General features: G+C 46.6%; 1 protein-coding gene across 1 annotated transcript in view; it reads right to left on the reverse strand.

Moving 5' to 3' along the window:
- The window catches only part of LOC122941471 (DNA replication ATP-dependent helicase/nuclease DNA2-like), a 126,236-nt gene that overhangs the window by 11,591 nt on the left and 93,348 nt on the right, over positions 1-21,297 (reverse strand). The window contains exons 16-19 of the mRNA XM_044298768.1: positions 13,647-13,840; positions 11,417-11,506; positions 11,122-11,323; positions 10,819-10,908 (exon numbers count right to left, since the gene is read on the reverse strand). Coding sequence (XP_044154703.1) covers positions 10,819-10,908; positions 11,122-11,323; positions 11,417-11,506; positions 13,647-13,840 — 576 coding nt within the window. The remainder of the gene's footprint in view (positions 1-10,818; positions 10,909-11,121; positions 11,324-11,416; positions 11,507-13,646; positions 13,841-21,297) is intronic.

Here is a 21,297-nt window from a genome sequence, read left to right on the forward strand (position 1 = left end):
GTTGTATTATTCAATTTTGTATTTTTCTTAGTCTTTTACATCCGTAAAGCGCACCACATTCACTGTGCGCTTAAAACTCAGTTCTCCGTACACCGCTCACAGCTCAGCAGTGTATGGGCTGTGAAATTCAGCAGCGCTGTGAGTACAGGCAGGAGCGCATATTGCTACTCCTGCCCGTGGCCCGGCCCCCACCCCTTCTGGTGGAGGGAGTCCTGGCCCATTTTGCAGGATGACCACGATGAGGATTAGCCATAGGATCCCCAGAGTTGGACTAATCAGAGGACTGCCTTGCGGACAAACACCCCAGCATTTCCACGATGGCTTTGTTGGTATGGGAGACGTCTTGTACCATCTTTGACAGGGAACACTCCGGTTCTGCAATGGGCTAGGCAGGAGGGTCAACTGGGTCAGGGTCAGAGCCACTTGGCGGTGGGGCAGAGCACGTAGAGCAGAGGGGATCCAATTGACCGCATGGGAATTTTGAGCGACAAGAAGCACAGGCAAAATGGCGCACAGAAGTCGCCGCCTGTTTTGGGGCCTGGGCTCAGACATAGTGAAAGCCCAGTAGTGACAGATAGGAGGATGAGGGGAGTAGGCTAGACCCTGTAGGAAGGGGGGGCATGTTGTAGCTTACCCGGCCTGTGTCCCTCAATGTAGCTTGTCCAAAACGAGGAGAGGACGATTGCCAGAGTTCCTCCTAAAGTGGGCGGAGCGCAAAAAAAAGTGCCAAGAACTTACCCCAGAAGGATGAAAGAGGGCGAAGTAGGGGGAGCGAGGAGAACCTCATGCCCCGCCCCCTCGAATGAATGTCAGCTTTCGGTGATCACATGGGGATGCAGCAGGCCCGTTCTGTCCCCAGGGGGAAGAAGGGTCACACAGCCACCCTAAGGAAGGCTTCCCCCCTCCCCTCCAAGATAGCGGTGGCCGAATGGAGAAGCCGGCCAGGTGCTAGCCATCTGCCGTAGGAGGCGGATGGGAGGTAGGCTGCAGAGGAGCCGGGGCCTTGATTATGGGGGGCCCCGGTGGAGAACAGCGGAAGGTGGCCCCAGGGGAAGAAACCCGTAGAAACGTGCCCCTCAAGAGGCCTCAGGAGGGGACTGGGGGTGATGGTGTTGGGGGTGCCTGCAGAAAACCAAGGCCTCAGTATGGGTCATTCACGAAGGAGTAACCTGAGAAGGAGGAGGGAGGAAGGAGGCTTTGGGGGCTGAGAAGAAAATACTCACCCGTCTGGTGTTTTCTGCCCCCTGGGGAGAGTTGCTACACCGGTAACAGAGGGAACTTAGAGTGGGGCGGTCATGAAGACCCGAAAGCTGGCGGGATACAGAGGATTTAGGAACCTTTGGTCCTTGTAGTCTTCTGGAGACTGGGGACCAGCAGCGGGCTTGGTGACCCCCTGGGGACTCCCTCCTCTCCTGCGTAGGTAGCTAAGGCTGCCTGTAACCCACTAGAACAGTGGTTCTCAACCTTTCTAAAGCCGTGACCCCTTAATACAGTTCCTCATGTCGTGGTGACCCCCAACCATTAAATTTTTTTCCTTGCTACGTCATAACTAATTTTGCTACTGTTATGAATTGTAATGTAAATATCTGATATGCAGGATGTATGCCAGTCTATTACAAGGTGTTAGGTAGTTCTGTCATTGGCGCTGTGTTGTGGGGGATCTGTGGAGGGCGCTGTGTTGTGGGGGGATCTGTGGAGGGCGCTGTGTTGTGCGCTGTGTTGTGGGGGGATCTGTGGAGGGCGCTGTGTTGCGGGGGATCTGTCGAGGACGCTGTGATATGGGGGATCTGTGGAGGACGCTGTGATATGGGGGATCTGTGGAGGACGCTGTTATATGGGGGATCTGTGGAGGACGCTGTTATATGGGGGATCTGTGGAGGAAGCTGTTATATGGGGGATCTGTGGAGGACGCTGTTATATGGTGGATCTGTGGAGGACGCTGTTATGGGGGATCTGTGGAGGACGCTGTTATATGGGGGATCTGTGGAGGATGCTGTTATATGGGGGATCTGTGGAGGATGCTGTTATATGGGGGATCTGTGGAGGATGCTGTTATATGGGGGATCTGTGGAGGACGCTGTTATGGGGGATCTGTGGAGGACGCTGTTATGGGGGGGATCTGTGGAGGACGCTGTTATGGGGGGATCTGTGGAGGACGCTGTTATGGGGGGGATCTGTGGAGGACAGTGTTATGGGGGATCTGTGGAGGACAGTGTTATGGGGGATCTGTGGAGGACAGTGTTATGGGGGATCTGTGGAGGACAGTGTTATGGGGGATCTGTGGAGGACAGTGTTATGGGGGATCTGTGGAGGACACTTATGGGGGACCTGTGGATGGCACTGTTATGGGGTGGATCTGTGGAGTACGCTGTTATAGAGGATGTGTGCTATGACACATAGGGCCATGAGGGGGGCCAGCATAAGACATATAGCATCTTATGCTGGTCCCCCTCATGGCCCTATGTGTCCCCTCATGTGTCCTAAACTGCGCACATAACTGTCTTTGCGTGTAAAGTATGTTACTCCTGTGTGAAACAATCTCTCGATTTCCCTACCTCCTGACTTCCTGTTGCACTGCTAATGACGTGAGGAGGCGTTCCTGAGTTATGACGATCTGCGCATGCACAAACCGACAGTTTATGGAAAATCTCAGCGGAGTTCAGCTTTACACCGGGACACTGCGCATGCGCAGGAGAGCCTTAGTAGGGAAATAATACGGCCCAGTGCGCAAGCGCGGCTAACTCCGGCCGGCGCATGCGCAGTGTCCCGGTGTGAAGCTGAACTCCGCTGAGATTTTCCATAAACTGTCGGTTTGCGCATGCGCAGATCGTCAAAACTCAGGAACGCCTCTTCACGTCATTAGCAGTGCGACGGGAAGTCAGGAGGAAGGGAAATCTCACGAAGTAGGGTAGTATAACGCTACAATCGTGCAGCCCTAATAGGAAGCTTCAAGCGACCCCCCGGAAAGGGACGATCGACCGCCAAAGGGGTCGCGACCCCTAGGTTGAGAACCGCTGCACTAGAAGAAAGGGAAAAAAGAAAGAAAGGGAAAAAATTGAAATAACAGCAGACCTGCTAATTCTTCTGGCAGTAGTGATGGCCACTAGGAATGCAGTTTTGAACGATTTTACATTTAGAGAACAGTCACGCAATGGTTCAAAGGGGGGACGTGATAATCTTGTGAGAACTATATTTAAGTCCCAGATAGGAATGCGAGATTTTTAATGTTGGACGTATTCTGGTAACCGATGTCAAATCTCTTGATCCATTTATGATTAGCGAATTTAGAAACAACCTAAGGCGGATACTTGAACTCTGAGGGTAGAAGGTCTTAAACCTATATCAAAGCCATTCTCCAAGAAATCCAGAATCTATTGTATATTGGGAGCGGATTTATTAGGAGAAGATGATCCCGATCAAGAACAAAATTTCTTCCAGATCTTCATATAAATGGCGAACGTAACTATCTTCCTGGAGGCCTTGAGAGTAGAAATCACCGAATCCGAAAGACCTTGGAATTTCAAGATTTGAGTTTCAGGATCCAAGCTGTCAAATTTAGAAAGTCCGGGTCCGGATAAAAAATTAGACCCCGATGTAGAAGGTCATTCCTCCTTGGGAGGAGCAAAGGGCCTTTGATGGCCATCTTCAGAATAACGGGAAAACAGCAGTTTTTCGGCCAACAAGGTGCTATTAGTATGATGTTTGTTCCATCCTGATGAATCTTCTGTATCACTCTTGGTATTATCGGAAGCGGCGGGAAGGTATAGTACAGCGCTTGGTCCCATGTGATGGAGAAGGCGTCTAGAATCCACGGGTTGTCCCTGGGGTCTAGGGAGCAAAATATTGGAACCTTTGAATTTTCCTGAGAGGCAAACAGGTCCACTTCCGGTATGCCCCATTTGTTTGTTATCATATGGAAGAGCTTTGTTCAAGCACCATTCCGATTGGTCTATCTTTTTTTGGCTCAAGTAGTCTGCTTCTATATTCAGAGATCCTTTCAGATGAACCGCTGAAATGGATTCTATATTTCTGCCCAACTGAATATTTTGGTGGATAGTTTTAGTAGACTCCTAGATTTCGTTCCTCCTTGATGATTAAGGTATTTTATTGTCGTCGTGTTGTCTGAAAGCATTTTTAAATGACAGCCGCGAAGTTATGATTTTGCAATCTTTAGAGTTTCCCGTACCGCCCTCAGCTCCTGATAGTTCAATGACTGACTCCTGATTGAACTGGACCATGGCCCCTGATAATATACTTTTCCGACTTTCGACCCCCAGCCCCACTGGCTTGCATCTGTGGTAATCTGGGTGTGAGGTATCTTCTTCCATGTTACTCCTCTGGTCATATTTTCCTGGATCCTCCACCACTGAAGTGAGGATTTTATCCTCTGAGGTATGGTAACACTGATCTAGAGAAAAAAAATGAGTATCCACATTTGAAGAGGTCTGAAGTGAATCTGATACCGGTGGACTGATGGGATGCAAGAAGTGAGGACACCTAGACGACTCATTGAGTCTCTGATAGAATAGGTCCTTCTGGAAGAAAATACTGTGATCTTCCTTTGGATATCTGATATCTTGTCCCAAGGTAACATAGTAACATAGTACATAAGGCCGAAAAAAGACATTTGTCCATCCAGTTCGGCCTGTCATCCTGCAAGTTGATCCAGAGGAAGGCAAAAAAACCCTGTGAGGTAGAAGCCAATTTTCCTCACTTTAGGGGAATAAAAATTCCTTCCCGACTCCAATCAGGCAATCAGAATAAATCCCTGGATCAACGACCCCTCTCTAGTAGCTATAGCCTGTAATATTATTACGCTCCAGAAATACATCCAGGCCCCTCTTGTATTCCCCTCTTGTAGATTGGTTAACTGTTTTTGAGAGTCCAGGATAACCCCTAGAAACCTGATCTTGGTCGAAGGTACTAGGTTTGATATCATTCTGTTGACCAGCCATTCCAGTCTGTCCAAGGTCAGTAGAAAAACTTCCAGGTCCTTCTGTAGTTGGGAAGCAGAGTTGTTGGTTATTAAGAAATCATCCAGGTAACGGAAAATTGTCAATCCCTTTTTTCTCAGATATGCTACTACCTCTATTATCAGTTTTGTGAACACTCGTGATGCCGAGGATATGCCGAAAGGGAGAGAGGTAAATTGGTAATGGTGAATATCGCCCTTGTGATCTTTTATTGCAAATCTCAGAAATTGCTGGGAATTGTGATGTATTGGGACATGGTAGTAATAGTCGCTTAAATCTACTGTGCACAAGACTGACTCTTCCTGTAACAGGGGAATTATTGAATTTAGCGTCTCCATACGAAATTTCTGGTAGGAAATTAATTTGTTTAGGAGCTTCAGGTTTATAATGGTCCGAAAGGATCCCTCTTTCTTTTTCACCAGAAAAAGAGTCTAGTATAAACCTTTTCCTCTTTCCAATGGGGGTACCTCTGTTATCTACTGTTTGGATATTAACTCCTGAACACCCTTCCAAATTGGGCTTTGATACGTTGGAGCAGGGAGTTTTGAAACTATAAATTTTCTTGGGGGAAGGGCAGAGAATTGAATCCTGTAGCCCGATTTGATAAGAGCCCATGGGTTTGAAGAAATTTGATCACAGAAAGGAAAAAATGTCTTCAGTCTTCCCCCGACTCTGGCATCACCGATTTTCGTTTCCCTTCTGAGAGGAGGCGAGGAAACCCCTTCCTCTCCCTCCTTTAGGGTAACTATAACTCCCCGTTTTTCCTTTACCACTGTAAGGTCTGTTCTGATTAGAGGGGGCACGAAAGGGGCATTTCCTTTTGTAGACCTTTTCTTCTGGAAATCTTTTTTTTTTTTTTATCAGAAGCTTTCTCAAGTATTTTATCTAGTTCGGGTCTGAATACATATTCACCTGAGAAAGGGATAGAACAGAGTCTTGACTTAGAGACCTTGTCTCCAGACCAAAATTTTACCCAAAGGACTCTCCGAGCCGCATTTGAGAGCCCTGCATCCTTAGCCGCAAACCGTACTGATTCTGCGGAGGCATCAGCAAGGAATGCCATGGCAGATTTTAAGAGGGGAGCGCATTTAGAACTTCTTTATCAGAGACACAATTTTTTAACTCCGAAAGCCATACAAACATGGACCTGGCTACAGAGGTAGCAGCTGTGTTAGATTTTAGATTGTACATAGCAGCCTCCTAGGACCTGCGTAATAGACCATCAGCCTTCCTGTCCATAGGGTCTCTTAATTGTGACGAGTCTTTAAAAAGGTAGAGAGGTCTTTTTATTGACCTTTGCTACCTGAGCATCTATATTAGGAATCGTATAAAATATTTGGGCTTCCTCCTGATCAAAAAGTAAAATCGGTTCTGATAAGCTCTGGAGATTCATAGACGCTTTTCCGGATCAGACCATTCATCTAATATCAATCCTTTAATGTTTTCGTTAATAGGGAAGACTCTAGTTTTCTTCACTCGAAGCCCTCCAAACATTTCTTCCTGAACAGAAGGGGTTAGTTGAATTTCTTCTACCCCCATGGTTGCCCTGACTGCTTTAAGTAACTCGGGCATATCCTCTGACGAAAAATTTAATTTTCTTCTACCTTAGGGGATATCTCTCTCAGATTGTCATCTTCCTCCCATACTTTGGAAGAACCATCTCCAAAAGGAATCCCCTGTTTTCAGACGCTTGTGTGGGGGTTCAATTTGAGGAGGGGCATCTTTGTGTAATTCGGACACGAATGCCAAAGAAGATTTAATTTCCTCCTGCATCATGGTTCTGAACTCATCCATTAATGATTGTTGTTGGTCCCGTATAATCCTGGCAATACAATCGCTGCATAGCTTTTTCAAATAATCGTCTGTTAATCGTTTTTAGCAAGAAATACATTTTGTGGATTTCTTGGGCTTTCTTTGCGCTTCTTTAGGAATGGAAGGCGGCGCAGCAGCTTCAGTGCTCTGGCGCAGACATCCTGGAGGGATAGAGGAGCTAACAACTCACCACAACACAGAACACTGGGGAGAAAGAGATTTCAAAACTTCCTCCAGGTCCCGCCGTATATGTGCCGCCTTAGTCACTTCTGGTGAGGTCATCCCGGCACCGGAAGTGACGCAACTTATTTAGCGCCTGACCGGCGCTGGGCACGCAACCCAGCTGGAACTACCAGAGCCCAGGCGGGAGACCAGCACCCCGGGAGCAGGCCCCAGATAACACCGGAGCGAGGCATCCCGAGGCACCCCTGCCCAGGGTTAGTAAGGAGACTGCGGGAGGGCAGGGAGTCACCATGTAAATATGGTGTTTAAGGTACACATCTTCATCTCCCCGGCGCGTGGCACACAAGACCTTTCTCCGCCCCTGTCCTCTTGTAGGGACAGGAAACACTGGTGTTGGTGGTGGGTATTTAAACCTCTCTGCTTCCTGCCCCTACAGAGGTCAGGGGTCAATCTCCTTGTGTTGCCGTCGTGGTGATGCTTTGGAAAAAAAAGCCTATGTAGCGAACTCTGGTTCGGTTCCAGGTGGGGTTGTTTCGATACCAAAATTTTGATTCGGTTTCGATACCATATAAAAGTAGTGCGATACCCTGCGGAAAAAATAAAACCGCGTGCATTCCGCCTTTTATGGAAGGAACAGTCCTATACTATTTTTTGGGGGGACAAAGTGAAAAATATGGCGAATCGCGCAGCTTTTCTTTTTTTTTTCCTGTTGCGGCGTGCACCGCATCGGAGATTCTTTTTATATTTTAATAGTTTGGAATTTTCGGATGTGGCAATATGTGATATGTTTATTTATTGTTTATATATTTCATATGTAAAATTGGGAAGGGGGGTGATTTATACTTAATAATTATAATTTTTTTATGTTAACTTTTTATCCCTTTTCCTATTCACCCTAATAGAGCTCTATTAGGGTGAATAGGACTTTACACTCTCCCTGCTGCCCTGTACATAGTACACAAAGCAGCAGGGAGCTTACCATGGCAGCCAGGGCTTCAGTAGTGTCCTGGCTGCCATGGTAATCGATCGGAGCCCCAGGATTACACTGCTGGGGCTCCGATCAGAAGCTGCCACTGCCACCAATGAAGAGGGGACCCTGTGGCCACTGCCACCAATGATTTTAATACTGGGGGGGCGCACTACGCCACCAAAGACTTTAAAGGGAACCTGTCACCATGTTTTCACATATAAAACTGAATGTACCTTCAAGCTTGTCTACCTTGATAGTTCCTAGTGATCCATCCATAAACCTTCTCAGGACTAACATGTCCTATTATATCACCCTCTAAATATTTCCCGACGTTATGATCATTTGCATAAATAATTCCTTCCCCTCACACAATCAGAGCCTACTTCCCTCGCCCTAGACTTTGACAGCGAATCTTCTCGGTCACTGCTTGTAATCTCGCACTTGCCCTTTCTTAGTTAGGCCAATCAGATAGTGTATGTCCGCTCTCGCCACTACGTGCTGGAATGTTCTCAACTACCCGCTCCCCCTACGACAGAAGATAGCGCATAGTTCGTTCCCACTGACAGTTCACTGCCTGATGCCGGCAGCACTGCACCGCCTGTATATCTGACAGCAGGGGTGGACCGCCCAAGCTCCCCCGCCCCCCCTTGGCACGCCACTGGTCATAGGCTGTCCAGAAGCACCACAGCTGTGCAAACGTACAAAAGTACTGGAGGAAGTCACTCCGCTTCAAGGGAAGTAATTAGGGAGCGCGCATTACTGCAGGCACTACGTAGATCACGTAATATCATGAAAATACTTACGCAACATTGTCTTGCCCGTACTGACTATTGCGCATCTACAGGGGAGTTTCTTAGGCGGAGCTGAGGAGCTATGACTCTTCTCTGGTCACACAAGTAAGATATGACTCTTATGTTAATTTGCATAAAAGGCGGGAAGCAGATGAAATGTAATTTATATATTTGGATGCAACACAATGAACATTTAGAAATGCTCAGTGAGGGTATGCTAGAGGTGACAGGTTTCCTTTAATACTGGGTGGAGGGCGCACTGCGCCACCACTGTTTTTAATACTGTTTATACCGTTTAATATAGGAGGCGGGTGTGTCGGCGGCAGAATCACACAGCTGGCACCCCGTCTGACCTGAGGGGTTAACTGCCGCTGATTGCAGCTTTCTGTCAGAGGCTGGGCACAGCCTCCTGTATTTGTATTAAACGTTAATTATCCTTTTCACCCTGGGGGCGTAAAGGAGTGAGGTATCTACGTCAACTACAGAGTGCTGATGGTTTTAAGTCCTTTGAGCAGTTGAGAACTGAATTCGGTCTCCCACGCACGGCCTTCTATCAATTTTTGCAATTACGGCATGCCTTTCAGACGCAGGCTAAATTTATATCATTGAAATGCACTACGGTTCCGTTGTTTCAGCAACTTCTTACTAATAGTTCCTCGAGCGGTCTAATATCTTCTACCTACAGGAACTTATATGTGAAGTTGATGAAACAAGGGGTTTTAGCAATTAAATCTAAATGGGAAAGCGAGGTTGGGCCGATTTCAGAAGAGCAGTGGAAGTCGCTCTTAGCGATCACGCCACAATTGTCAGTTTGTGAGGGGCAGCGTATGCCCCAGTTGTTTTTATTGCACCGGGTGTATAGGACGCCAGAGTTTTTGCGCTGGATTGGTGCTCGGGAGGATGCAGATTGTCCTAGATGTGGCATGAGCCCTGCTTCCTTGCTGCACATGTTCTGGGATTGTGCGGAGCTCCGGAATTTCTGGTCCTCTGTTCTGGCCTTAATAAAAGGTGCATTTAATATCACGATTCCGCCTGGTCGGAGAACATGTATAGTAGGAATATTAGATGTAAAAAATCGTCATCATCGTCTGGGAGTGCAGCGTCTGCTATTCCAGGCTAGGAAACTAATAGCCAGATTCTGGCGTAGACCTCAACCACTGTATAGGGGAGAATTCCTCAGTAGTATGTCAGATATAATACACTTTGAAAAAGGTGTATATGTTAAAAGACTGTGTAACGAAGTTTTAACAAAATATGGGATAATTGGGAGAAATTCCATGGCTCAGGTAAAGGGAAGGGGGGGGGGGGGGGGTTTAGTTGGGTAGGGAGGGTTGGTCCTATGTTCATTTAATTATAATGGATGGAAATGTGGTATGTACCTAGTATACTGTGTAACTAGATTACTTGATCTTATGTGTATCTAATGATATGCCGACTGACATATTGCATACTCATGGAATTAATTCTTTGGCCGATCATGTAATGCTATGATTCTATTGTTATCAACTGTTGCATGTATACTATGCAGGCTATTTTCTTTCCCCCTTGCTCGCCTCATTGGCATCGCGTCGCGCGGGGGGGGGGGGGGGGGGAGAAAGGAGAGAGTGACTCCTTCTCCCCTGTGCAGAGGGAACATGGCACGCTGACAGCGCAGCCCAGTATCGAGAAAATGGAAATCCTGGTACCGAACCGATACTGTTATAAAAGTATCGAAATTTCGATACCCAAGACAACTCTAGTTCCAAGGTACTACTTACGAAGTGGCGCCTGCTCCGTAGAGTATTTAAACAAAGTTTTATGCGAATCTCCCGAAGTCGATTTGCTCATCCATAGAAAATATCTCCCATATAGCAAGCAATATATATCAATATATATATATGTGTCAATATATATATATATATTTTAATTCTAAGATAGCATTGAAAAGGTAGACACATTCTGTACCAGATCATGGATGTACTGTTCTGTTCAATTTTTTTTGTTCTCGAAGTACACTTGTATGTACGCTAATGTTATGATGACAGAAAATCTAAATAAAGATTTGATTAAAAAAATGAAAAGGTAGACACATATTTGTAGTCAAACCAACCTTAAGGAACAGAGAGGTTAATAGGAACACCAACTTGGCTTCAATCCAGTTACTGACACCGCATTTTTCTTCTGTTTCTAAAGCAGGAATCTAGAAAGCACAGTAAAAGACATTATTTGCTTTTCATAGCTGGTCGGTCTCTACAGGTTTTTACTTTATAAAAGAAGAACTTGACATTTGCAAATGAATGAGAGTAGTCATTGAAAGCCATGTCCTGAAGGAATATTATATGTTAGTGCATTCAGAAGGAAATCTACATTTCTAGTCCAGATATCAGACAGATGAGCTTGCAATGAAACCTACCTCCTCTGTATTCAGAAAGAAGACTGGGTTGCTTGGTTGTAAAACATCTCTGACCCACGCATTTTCTGGGGACTCCCTGAATTCCAACTCCAGCTGCAGAGACTGGAGATGAGGTAGATGGATGATGGCAGCGGACACACGCTCAGAGGCGCATTCTAGTCGCCCTTCATATACTAGCTTATTGCTCAGAGCCATAATCTTGCTAATAGAATAAAAAAAAAAAAAAAAAAAGGTCAACACCGATGCAGCAAATTACATATATGTGCAAAAACCAACAGTATGACAGGTCCATTACCTATTCATACGATACTGCACAGTGAGCTGGACAACAGCATCCTGGTTCCTCTCCAGCCTCTTGAACAAACTCTCACTCATTCCCAATTCCCTGGCAAAACATAAAAAAGGTGCAAAACATTATTATTATTTTTTGTAAGGTCATCACATTACATAGTTGCGTTAGCTGCACCATGCCTGTCTGTGACATTCACGGCTCACTATCATTCTCTTTTCTTGAACATTACAGGGGCTCTGCAGGGCCAAAATCTATCTAAAGCCACATTCTGATAACTTGACACTTCGCTTATAAAACTAGAAAGATTAAAAGGTGTAGTCCCACAAAAAAAATTAACTTTACAGTTTTCAAACCAGCACCTGGATCTGAATACTTTTGTAATTGAATGTAATTAAAGATTTAGCATAGCCACTGAGTTATTCAATAAAATGTACCTTTATAGCGCCACCTGCTGTTTTTTTAATACTTATTTCTTTGTCCAGCTTAGGGTACTTTCACACTTGCCGGAACTGCTTGCCGGATCCGGCAGTCCATATGCAAACGGGTAGCATTTGTTTCTGGATCCGTCTGACAAATGCATTGAAATACTGTATCCGTCTCTCCGGTGTCATCCGGAAAAACAGATCCGGTATTTTATTTTTTTTCAGATTTAAATGTCTGCGCATGCACACACTGGGAAACAGGATCCGGCATTAATACATTTTAATGGAAATTAATGCCGCATCCGGCATTCCGGCAAGTGTTCCGAAATTTTGGCCGGAGAAAATACCACAGCATGCTGCAGTATTTTCTCCGGCCAAATACCGTAAGAGGGACTGAACTGAAAACATCCTGATGCATACTGAACGGATTGCTCTCCATTCAGAATGCATTAGGATAAAACTAAAGTGTTTTTTTCGGTATTGAGCCACTGTGACCGACCTCAATACCGGAATACTTTAACGCTAGCGTGAAAGTACCCTTACTGGGATGGTCTCACATGCTCAGAATCATCCTTTAACTGCCTCCTGAGCTGTGATAGGGAGAGCTGAGACACACCCCCTGAGCTGTGATAGGGAGAGCATGGACACGCCCCCTGAGCTGCAGCAGAAAAGACACTCCCCTGAGCTGTCAGCTTGATATAAATCTAGCAGAGCAATGAATGTGGAGATCTCTGGATCCATGTGAGGTACAGGGCTGGTTCCTCATTTTAACCTCCCCACATCTATTGTCCTTTTATCTTGCTGACTTAAAACTCTTATGTAAAATGCTTCTGACAGCTGGTGAGCCAGAGGAGTAGATAGAGGCGATTTACACCAGCATGTGCCTTTTCAACCTACAGAGAACTCAGTGAAGAAATAATGGCATCAGCAATGCAATCTATGCCTCTATGGGACCCTGTGATCACGATTGCTGGGTACCCCCCAGAGAAGTATAAGATACAAATACAGAGATAAAACCTCATACACCACTTCTGCCTATGCAAACAATCACTACAGCTGCCACGTTCACCTGACACTACACATACTAGGGGTCAAGCCATCCAAAACAATATAGGGAGCCCATTCGAATACAAATTTAGGGAACAGGAGTTAGGCCTCATGCACACGACCGTTGTGTGCATCCGCGGCCGTTGTTCCTTTTTTTCCGCGGACCCATTGACTTTTAATGGGTCAGTGGAAAAATCGTAAAGTGCTCCGTTTTTGCATCCGCGTCCGTGATCTGTGTTTCCAGTCAGTGAAAAAAATATGACCTGTCCTATTTTTTTCACGGACAACGGTTCACGGACCCATTCAAGTCAATGGGTCCGTGAAAAATCACGGCTGCACACAAGATTATCATCCACGTCCGTGATCTGTGTCCGTGATCCGTGTCCGTTTTTTCCTATCATTTCAAAGGCAAACTTGACTAAGATTTTTTTTTTCTTTTCTTCATTTTTCATATCCGTGAATCCTCCAAAAATCAAGGAAGACCCACGGAAGAAAAAACGGACACTGATCACAAAACAACGGAAACCGTTTTTGCGGATCGCAAAAAAAAAGGCCGTGTGCATGAGGCCTTACACTGAATATATAAAATTTGAAGAATGAAGAACTATGAATTGAATTGTTTTACTTTTTTACATTTTACCCCTTAGAAAACTAAAAAAATATATTCCTCTAAATAGGGTAATTAGAAACCAGTGCAATGGGTTAAAAAAAAAAAAAAATGGTACAAAGATTATTAACTTATTATTAACGTATAATACAGTTACCTGGCTTCTGCACTTTGGACGAGTGGTGGGAGTTGCTGATGGTCTCCCACTAACACAAATCTGTTTGCAAAAAACAAGGGGCCAAGGCAGATTGGCTGACTTATTTGAGATGCTTCATCTACGATGCAGAAGTCAAACCTCCTTCTGGTGAAGATTGGATGATTGATGCCCATGCATGTGGTCGCAACTACTGGCTGGTAAGAAAACAATATTGTAGAGCTAATCACAGAATGTACATTAATAAACAAATCCGTAAGTCTGAATAAGTGAGGTCTTTGTGTTTTAAAGAGAGAAATAATACAACTGGAGCACTATAGGCTGCAGTTATTTAAACTCAACCAATGGTGTACGTAGGCACAACTTTCAGCTATTTTCTGCACAGATATAAGGTGGAAAACCAAGATTTTTGTGAACTCACCTGTAAAACCTCGCCGAGTTCATTGGGGGACACAGGACCGTGGGTATAGCTTGCTGCTGCCACTAGGAGGCGACACTAGGCTAAAAAGTGTTAGCTCCTCCTCTAGCCAGGAGAGAGCATATCAGTTTGTGCCAAAGCAGTAGGATAGAAGAACGAAACATAGAAAAAAAACAAAAACAAAAAAACACTAGAACAATTAATGCCGGACGGGCCGAACCAAACCGAGGAACCCCCCCCCCCCCCCCCCTCCCGGCAAACCAACCGCTATCACTTGTGGCTATAAAACAGAATAATGGGTGGGTGCCATGTCCCCCAATGAACTCAGCGAGAAAGAGATTTTACAGGAGAGTTCACAAAAATCTAGTTTTCTCGATCGTATCATTGGGGGACACAGGACCGTTCCAAAGCAGTCCACGGGGAGGGACCAAAACACACCTTCATGAAAACTGCCTCACGGAAGCTCAGGACACTGCTGCCTGCAAGACTTTGCGACCCAGCGGCCAACGTATGCACCTGGTAAAACCTGGTGAACGTGTGCAGGGATGACCACGTCGCTGCCTTGCACAGCTGTGAGGCAGAAGCTTGGTGGAAGCGAGCCCAGGTTGAGTGGGTGTGACGCCGAGGGGCAGAGCCTTGCCCCGGGCGCGGTAAGCCTCAGCAATTGCCAACCGGATCCACCTGGCAATCGTCACCTTGGAGGCCGCCAGACCTTGACGAAGACCTTCCGGAATAACAAACAGTCCGTCCGGCGAACAGTCCTCGAGACCGATAAGTAAATTCTTGGGGCTCTAACCACGTCCAGCTGGTGGGGAGCCTGCTCCCTTGGATGCGAAGGAGATGGACAGAATGACTGAAAAATAATGTCTTCGTTGACGTGGAATGCAGAGACTACCTTCGGTTGATAAGAGGGCATGGGACAGAGTACTGCCTTGTCTTGATGCAGAATAAGGAAGGGTTCTTTACAGGACAGTGTTGCCAACTCTGAAATGCGCCTGATGGAAGTGATGGCCACCATGAATGCCACCTTCCAGGAGAGAACATGGTGGGGCACTGTGTCCAAAGGCTCAAACAGATCCGACTGGAGGGAGCCCAGCACCAAGCTTCAAGTCCCACACGGGCAAGGGGGGACATTAAGGAGGGACAGTGTGGGGCACCCCTTGTAGGAATGTCCTAACAGGAGCCTGGACAACACTGACTTCCTGGCCTTAATCATGGTGAGGATGACTCTGTCAGAGAAACCACGTTGCTTCAGAATGGAGGTTTTTAAACAGCCACACAGTCAAACATAGTGACTCTAAATGCTGGTGAAAGACAGGACCCTGAGAGAGAAGATCGGTGTGAGCGGAAGGCGCCACAGAGTGTCTCCCAGGAGATGAACGACGTCTGTGTACCATGCGTGACGGGGCCAGTCTGGAGTGAAGAGGACCGTCTGGATACCCATCATCTTGATCCTGCGTAAGACTAGGGGCAGGAGGGGGAGAGGCGGAAACACGTACACCAGAGAGAACCCGTCCCATGGTTGCACCAGTGCGTCTACTGTGTGTGCCCTTGAATCTCTTGTTCCAGAGAAGAAGACTGGGAGCTTGTGGTTGAGTCCAGAAGCCATCAAGTCCACCTCTGGTTGACCCCACCTGAGGCAGATCTCTTGAAACACCTCCGGGTGTAGAGACCATTCCCCCAGGTCCACAGTCGTCCGGCTGAGGAAATCCGCTGTCCAGTTTTCCACTCCCGGAATGTAGACTGCCGACAGAGCTGGCACGTGGGACTCCACCCACCTCATGATCTTGGCTGAATCCGCCATCATTGCTCGATTGAGAGTTCCTCCTTGATGATTGATATAGGCCACTGCCGTGGTATTGTCAGACTGTACCCTGATCGACCGCCCAGGAGAAGAGGGGTCCAATGAAGAAGGGACAGAAATGGCACGGAGCTCCGACCGAGACCACACCCCTTGGACCGTCCAGGGCCGGAAGACTCCGCCCCAGCCTTGGAGGCTGGCATCGGTTGTGATGACCATCCATGAGATCGGAAGAAAGGATTTTCCTGACTCCAGAGTTGGGGTCGAAAGCCACCACCTGAGTGCCTACCGCACCTTTGGGGGTAAGACTATGTGACGGTCCAGGGACTGATGACTTGTCCCAAAGGGACAAGATTGCCTAATTTCACTGTCACTTCAGCGGGCAAACGAAACCGCTTCGAAAGAAGCAACCATTGCCCCCAGGACATTCCTGCAGAACCAAATTGACGGGATTCTGCGCTGAAGTAAAAGAATGATAGATCGACGAGGGGCCAGCCTCTTCTCCCGAGGCAGGCGCACCACTGCCGTGTCGAGGACCATACCTAAAAAAGCGATCCGTCTGGCCGGACGCAGTGAAGACTTTTGGAAGTTCACCAACCACCCGAACCGCACCATGGTATCAAGGGTGATACGCAGGCTTCCTCGTTCTGCCCAAAGGATGCCTACTTTGACCAGGATGTCATCCAGATACGGGATAAGGGTGATTCCCCTGGTACAAAGAAGTGCCAGGAGAGGAACGAGACCTTTGTAAAGACTCGTGGCGCCATCGCCAGGCCAAAGGGAAGAGAGATGAACTGATAGTGGTGGGGGCCCACTGCAAAGCGGAGGAACCGCTGATGTGCCTGAGCAATTGGGAAATGTAAACATGCGTACCGAATGTCTATGGAAGAGAGGAATTCGCCCCGTTTCAGAGAAGCAATCACATAGCGAAGGGACTCCATTCTAAAGTGTTGCACCCAGAGAAACCGGTTCAGCAACTTGAGGTCCAGGATCGGGCGAACTGACTCCTCTTTTTTGGGGGACGACAAACAAGTTGGAATAGAAACCCGTGAATTGTTTCGCCAAAGGAATCGGGGCAATCACACCTCGCACGAGGAGAGACTGGATCGCATCGAAAAAGGCTGCCACCTGACCTGGATGCCTGGGAGGTTGGGAGGGAAAGAAACGATGTGGAGGAGAGGATGCAAACTCTATTTTGTAACCCGAGGTTACGATCTTGAGCGCCCATACGTCGGAGATGTGGGGCCCACCTCACTTCCCGCCTCTTCATGCCGAGGGCTGCTTGCCGGACGAAGGACGGGCGGACTGCGTCCGTGGGCGCCAGGATGGTTGAGGCCTAAAGAATGGCTTTTTGCGCTGGTCCTGCGTGGAGGATCTGCTGCTGCCTGGCGCATGCCGGTGAAGCGACGAAAGGACTGAGTCCGGGCATTAGTCTAACGCGAAACGTGCGTGTGGATTTGCCCTGCGGGAGGTGGGTACTCGTACCAGCCGTGGCCTCGGAGATGATTTCATCCAACCGGGCCCCAAACAACCGGGAGCCAGCAAACGGAAGGCTTGTGAGGGACTGCTTTGACGATGCGTTCGCTGTCCACACTTTCAGCCAGAGCTCGCGTCTCAAGGTAACCGCAAGAGCTGATGAGCGGGCAACCAGAGACCCTGCGTCTAAGGACGCTTCGCAGAGGTACTTCCACTCCGGTGAGATCTGTAGAGCCAAGGAATGGAGTTCAGGGAGTGGAACATCCGCCGTCATGTCCTGGTCTAGCCGGAGTGCCCAGTCCGAGACCGCCTTAGCCACCCAAGCGGAGGCAAAAATTGTCGGGAGCGCTGAGACACTTGCCGCGAAGATGGACTTTGCCCAAGATTCCATGCGGCGATCAACGGGATCCTGAAGGGCTGAGCCATCAGCCACTGGGATGGCGGTGTTCTTGGCTAGGTGTGCTACCAGAGGATTCACCTTAGGGGGTGAAGACCATTTAGACACCCATTGTGCCTGAAAGGGATACAGCAGATCCAGTCGCTTTGAAGTGCTAAAGCGACGATCCGGATGGTCCCACGCCCGAGCCACGACAACTGAAAAGTTGTCGTGCAGGGGGAAGGCATTAGGAGTTTGCCTAGTACGGAGAAGAGACTCCCTGGTGACTGGTGGAGGGGGAGTCATCCTGGAAGGTGTCACGGACAGCAGTAACTAAGCTGTCAACCATGGAGGCAATCTTAGAAGATTGTTCCAGATTCATATTAGAGTCTGAATCAACAATCTCCCCATCCGACAATCCTTCCCCTGGTAGGGAGGACACGTCCGAGCGTTACACAAAAGGGGGGGGGGGGGGGGTTGTTGATGCTGAGGCGTCAAAGAAGGATTGACGTCCTGTTCTAGGCAGTTTGTGAGCAGGTCTGCCCCGAAGGTGCCCTGCGGAGGAGGGTGCGGACTGCGCAGGTGGAGATTTATCGACCCATGAGAGTAAGGGTGGATTAGGATATCTTAGAGAGGTCCTCCACTGCCCGGGAGGCAGGGTGGTCATGCAGTGATCATTCGCTAGCAGGCTGTAGATGCGATTTTTTTAACCCTTGAAAGGTGTCTCAGACGCTGTTTTGTTAACAGCGTCTGATATACCTGCTACCTGGTCCTCTTGTGGTCCCTTTTGCATGGATCGACCACCAGAGGACACAGGCAGCTCTGCAAGTAGCACCAAGCACCACACTACACCACCCCCCCCCCGGTCACTTATTAACCCCTGATCACCCGCCTGTAAGGCTCCATTCAGACGTCCGTATGTGTTTTGCGGATCCACAGAACACCGCGGATCTGCAAAACACGGACACCGGCAATGTGCTTTTTGCCAGAACCATATAGAAAATGCCTTTTCTTGACAAGAATAGGACATGTACTATAGGCTCTACAAAAAACGCAGTGTTCGCCCGATCGGGCCTGATCTTGTGCGCACACTTGCGTTCAGTCCGCCCCACCGCAGTGACAGAAATATTTTTTTTTCTGATCGCTGCAAAAACACTGTAAAATCGCTGCGGCGCTATAAAGATCACTTTTGAGGGGCATGGCGAGTTCATAGAAGATTTTTTTATTTTTTTTTTGGCACAAGTTAGCAGAAATAGATTTTTTTGTTGTTTTTTCTTACAAAGTCTCATATTCCACTAACTTGTGACAAAAAAATAAAATCTCACATGAACTCGCCATACCCCTCACGGAATCCAAATGCGTAAACATTTTTTAGACATTTATATTCCAGACTTCTTCTCACGCTTTAGGTACCCTAAAATGCCAGGGCAGTATAAATACCCCACAAGTGACCCCATTTTGGAAAGACACCCCAAGGTATTTCGTGAGGGGCATGGCGAGTTCATGTAAAATGTTATTTTTTGTCACAAGTTAGTGGAATGAGACCTTGTAAGAAAAAAACAAAACAAAAATTTCCGCTAACTTGTGCCAAAAAAATAAAATATATATTCTAGGAACTCGCCATGACCCTCACGGAATACCTTGGGGTGTCTTCTTTCCAAAATGGGGTCACTTGTGGGGTATTTATACTGCCCTGGTATTTTAGGGGTCCTAAAGCGCGAGACATAGTTTGGAATATAAATGCGTAAAAAATGCCCTATGAAATCCTAAAAAGTACTCATTGGAATTTGGGCCCCTTTGCGCACCTAGGCTGCAAAAAAAGTGTCACATGTAGTATCGCCGTACTCAGGAGAAGTAGGGCAATGTGTGTGAGAAATATCTCTGTAAATGACAACTTTTTAAAAAATGGTCATACAAAGTTGTCAATTTACAGAGATATTTCTCTCACCCAGCATGGGTATATGTAAAAATACACACCAAAACACATTGCCCTACTTCTCCTGAGTACGGCGATACCACGTGTGACACTTTTTTGCAGCCTAGGTGCGTAAAGGGGCCAAAAGTCCAACGAGTACCTTTAGGCTTTACAGGGTTGCTCACAATTTAGCCCCGCCCAAAATGCCAGAACAGTAAACACACCCCACAAATGACCCCATTTCGGAAAGTAGACAGCCCAAAGGTATTCACTGAGGGGCATAGTGAGTCCGTGAAAGATTGAACTTTTTGTCACAAGTTAGCGGAAATGGAGACTGAGAAAAAAAATAAAAAAGTTTCCGCTAACTTGTGACAAAAAATAAAAACTTCCATGAACTCACTATGCCCATTAGCGAATACCTTAGGGTGTCTTCTTTCCAAAGTGGGGTCACATGTGGGGTATTTATACTGCTCTGGCATTTTAGGGGCCATAAAGTGTGAGAAGAAGTCTGGAATCCAAATGCCCTCCTAAAAGGTACTCATTGGATTTTGGGCCCCTTTGCGCATCTTGGCTGCAAAAAAGTATCACACATGTGGTATTGCAGTACTCAGGAGAAGTAGGGCAATGTGTTTTGGGGTGTATTTTTACATATACCCAGGATGGGTGAGAGAAATATCTCTGTAAAATGACAACTTTGAATAACAATTTTTTTAAAAGTTGTCTTTTACAGAGATATTTATCTCACACAGTATGGGTATATGTAAAAATACACCCCAAAACACATTGCCCTACTTCTTCTGAGTACGGCGATACTACGTGTGACACTTTTTTGCAGCCTAGGTGCGCAAAGGGGCCCAAATTCCAAAGAGTATCTTTACAATTTCAGAGGGCATTTTTTACGCATTTGGATTCCAAACTACTTCTCACGCTTTAGGTCCCCTAAAATGCCAGAGCAGTATAAATACCCCACAAGTGACCCCTATTTTGGAAAGAAGACACCCCAAGGTATTCCGTGAGGGGTATAGTGAGTTCATGTAAAATTATATTTTTTTGTCACAAGTTAGTGGAATATGAGACTTTGTAAGGAAAAAAAAAAAAAATCATTTTCTGCTAACTTGTGACAAAAAATAAAAACTTCCATGAACTCACTATGCCCATCAGTGAATACCTTAGGGTGTCTACTTTCCGAAATGGGGTCATTTGTGGGGTGTTTCTACTGTCTGGGCATTGTAGAACCTCAGGAAACATGACAGGTGCTCAGAAAGTCAAAGTGCGTAAATTCACATTTTTGCACCATAGTTTGTAAACGCTATAACTTTTACCCAAACCAATAAATATACACTTATTGCATTTTTTTTTAAATCAAAGACATGTAGAACAATACATTTAGAGAAAAATGTATATAGAAATGTAGTTTTAATTTAAACATTTTACAACAGAAAGTGAAAAATGTCATTTTTTTGCAAAAATTTCGGTCAATTTTGATTAATATAAAAAAAAAAAGTAAAAATGTCAGCAGCAATGAAATACCACCAAATGAAAGCTCTATTAGTGAGAAGAAAAGGAGGTAAAATTCATTTGGGTGGTAAGTTGTATGACCGAGCAATAAACCGTGAAAGTAGTGTAGTGCAGAATTGTAAAAAGTTATCTGGTCATTAAGGGGGTTTA

The sequence above is a fragment of the Bufo gargarizans genome, chromosome 6, assembly GCF_014858855.1.
Source record: "Bufo gargarizans isolate SCDJY-AF-19 chromosome 6, ASM1485885v1, whole genome shotgun sequence".
Taxonomy (NCBI): Eukaryota; Metazoa; Chordata; class Amphibia; order Anura; family Bufonidae; genus Bufo; species Bufo gargarizans.